Source organism: Azolla caroliniana, unplaced genomic scaffold (assembly GCF_043228905.1).
Source record: "Azolla caroliniana isolate FFs.n. ecotype wild unplaced genomic scaffold, voAzoCaro1.0.p SCAF_1, whole genome shotgun sequence".
Taxonomy (NCBI): domain Eukaryota; kingdom Viridiplantae; phylum Streptophyta; class Polypodiopsida; order Salviniales; family Salviniaceae; genus Azolla; species Azolla caroliniana.
This window is the reverse complement of record NW_028230436.1, coordinates 15104670-15107031: the sequence shown is the minus strand read 5'-3', so window position 1 is coordinate 15107031 and position 2362 is coordinate 15104670. Positions and strand designations below refer to the sequence as shown.

At 40.6% G+C, this 2362-nt stretch overlaps 1 protein-coding gene across 1 annotated transcript; it reads right to left on the bottom strand.

Moving 5' to 3' along the window:
- Positions 1-941: 941 nt before the first annotated feature.
- LOC147869078 (disease resistance response protein 206-like) lies at positions 942-1664 on the bottom strand. Its single transcript, XM_087326309.1, has one exon. The coding sequence runs from the start codon at positions 1605-1607 to the stop codon at positions 1095-1097; it is 513 nt and encodes a 170-aa protein (XP_087182435.1). The 5' UTR covers positions 1608-1664; the 3' UTR covers positions 942-1094.
- Between the last annotated feature and the right edge of the window lie 698 nt (positions 1665-2362).

Sequence of the window (2362 nt, the reverse complement as noted above, 5' to 3'; positions counted from 1 at the left end):
AAGTGCACTTATGAACTCTGTCACTAACTTGCCTATAACATTCCTATAACTAAAATAGGAATATAGGCCCTAACGACTTCTTCAACGGATCCGGTTTTCAACATCTTTGTCCAACTCTCTTCAGTCGATCCGGCTTTCGGTTGCTTCAACTGATTCGACTGATGTTGAGCTTGTCACTCAATAGAAAGCGATAGATGTATTAGGTATCTAGATAGCCTCCAAAGGCAAAGACATTAGCACACCTTAGAATATGTTTCTGGATACCTTGAAGACTAAAGAGTTTGTCCAATTACCTATTCATCCACCCAATCAAACTCATCCAAAGTTACTTTAAGTGGTTGGAAAAATCCCTCATCTACTATCGAGACTGGGAGATCATCTACAAGTTGGAGTTTCTCTTATTGGGAGGAAATGTGGACAATCAGAAATTTACTCTATTGGTTTTGTTTCTCCACTAATGGTGGAGCCATTGATTGTTGGTCCTAGGAACAAACAACAATTTCCTTCTCATGAACTAAAGTTGATTGCATTCGAGTGACGCTTGAAGAAATGAAATTATTTGAAGTTCCAACGTCATAGCTACAATGTGATGACATTACACATGTCTCATCTAATTGAAGAAGGAAAGGTAGGGATGGTTCATGCCATCAACCTCAATGGAGGCCGGCATTTTCTCGTGTTGCAAAGCTCAAATAAAATGATACGGTACTGAAACAAAATGAAAATAACTAAATAAGTTGTAAATACTAAAAGACGTGGCTTTTTATCTAAGAGTCGGTGTGGTGTCTCATCACCATAATGACATCATTGGCAACTAGTAAGTTGCATTACCATACCCTTGTTTAACCAAATCCACAAAACAAACCAAGTTTGGAGAGAAAAGAAAGTCACTGCCATATACATATTTGATTCCTAACGCCTACATATTGTAAATATGGAAGTAAAGAAAGACAAAATACATTATAAAGGGAAAGTAAAGTATAGCCAAAAATTACAAATATAAATCATAAAACATCACAGGCTCATATTGTGAAATGCACATAAACACATGCTGCACACCACAATATACATATTAGAGTTGGATGGGAACTTAGTTAGTAGTAGAGATCCAGATCGAAGGAGAGGGTCCAGTGGGTGGGCGGCGTTCGGTCTATGGACACGAGCTTGTTTATGGCGACACCACGTGCCGCCAGAAAGTCTCCGGTGCCACCAACCACAGCCAAGGTGCGGGTGGACAGGGACTCCTCAACCTGGCCCATGATGGCTATGGTGCCTGTGTAAGGTCCCGATGTGATGGTAGCGGTAAAGACATGCATGAGGACGTATCCCTTCTGGGAGTCGAACATCCACACACCCTGAGCCACCCCGATGGGCTCCGATTCTGGGGATGGGTCTGCTGTGATTCGGTTCTCGAACGTGGAACGGACACCAAAGCTATAAGGGTTGGGCTGCCCCAGATCCAAGGGCCCCGCACTGTACGCGGAGTCGAAATCGGAGTTGTTGACTGCCGGGTTGTATACTTGGTTGTGGATGTAGAATGTGAAGGTTTCAGGTCCGTGAGGAGGATGTCGGCGAGCAGCAGAGGCTGAGGATGTGACAGGAGCCATTGTTGAAATGGTAGATACTTCAATTCCAAGGATGGAACTCTCTCTCTCTCTCTCTCTCTTTAGTAGGAACTTGAAGCATATGTGTATGTATTGGGGATACATGGCTTCATGTGAGGAACCACTTATTTATTTACAGTAGAGGAAGAGAGGATCTTCAATTTACTTTTGAACTCCTTTAAAAAGGCAAAGTGAGTGCAAAGGAAGAACATTATTGGTGTTGTAATTGATCAAAGTGAAAATCGGGTTGGTGAGAAGGACCATTGATTCCTACAAAGGAACTCGAATGTCGGAATGAGGACAATAAGTATCAATATTTATGTATATGTTTCCTTTATTTCTCGTGCTCCTTTACTAAAACTTTGATTTTTATATTCTTATAGTGGGAGGCCCATCCATCCATCCATTCTATCTGTCATGGTCATGGCCTTTTAGTTGTTAATTGATTCAAATAAAACTAGGTGCATAAGTAATAGTGACGAATTATTTTATAGACCCTGTTTTACTCTTAATTTGATAACACACCAACCTTTGGCTATTTTATTCACATCTTCATTTGTATAATGCTGTAGTGGGGGCCCCATACATTCATCAACCACGTGAAGGTCTTTCTCTTTGATGCAAATTCTTTTCCCATTCTATAATTTTGTACTAAGGGGATGCAAATCCATCCATCGTATAAGATAGAGTCTAATTAAATAGATGTGTAAGAAATGGCAAATATAATTGCAAAAGTAAATTCCTCATCCCAAGGATGT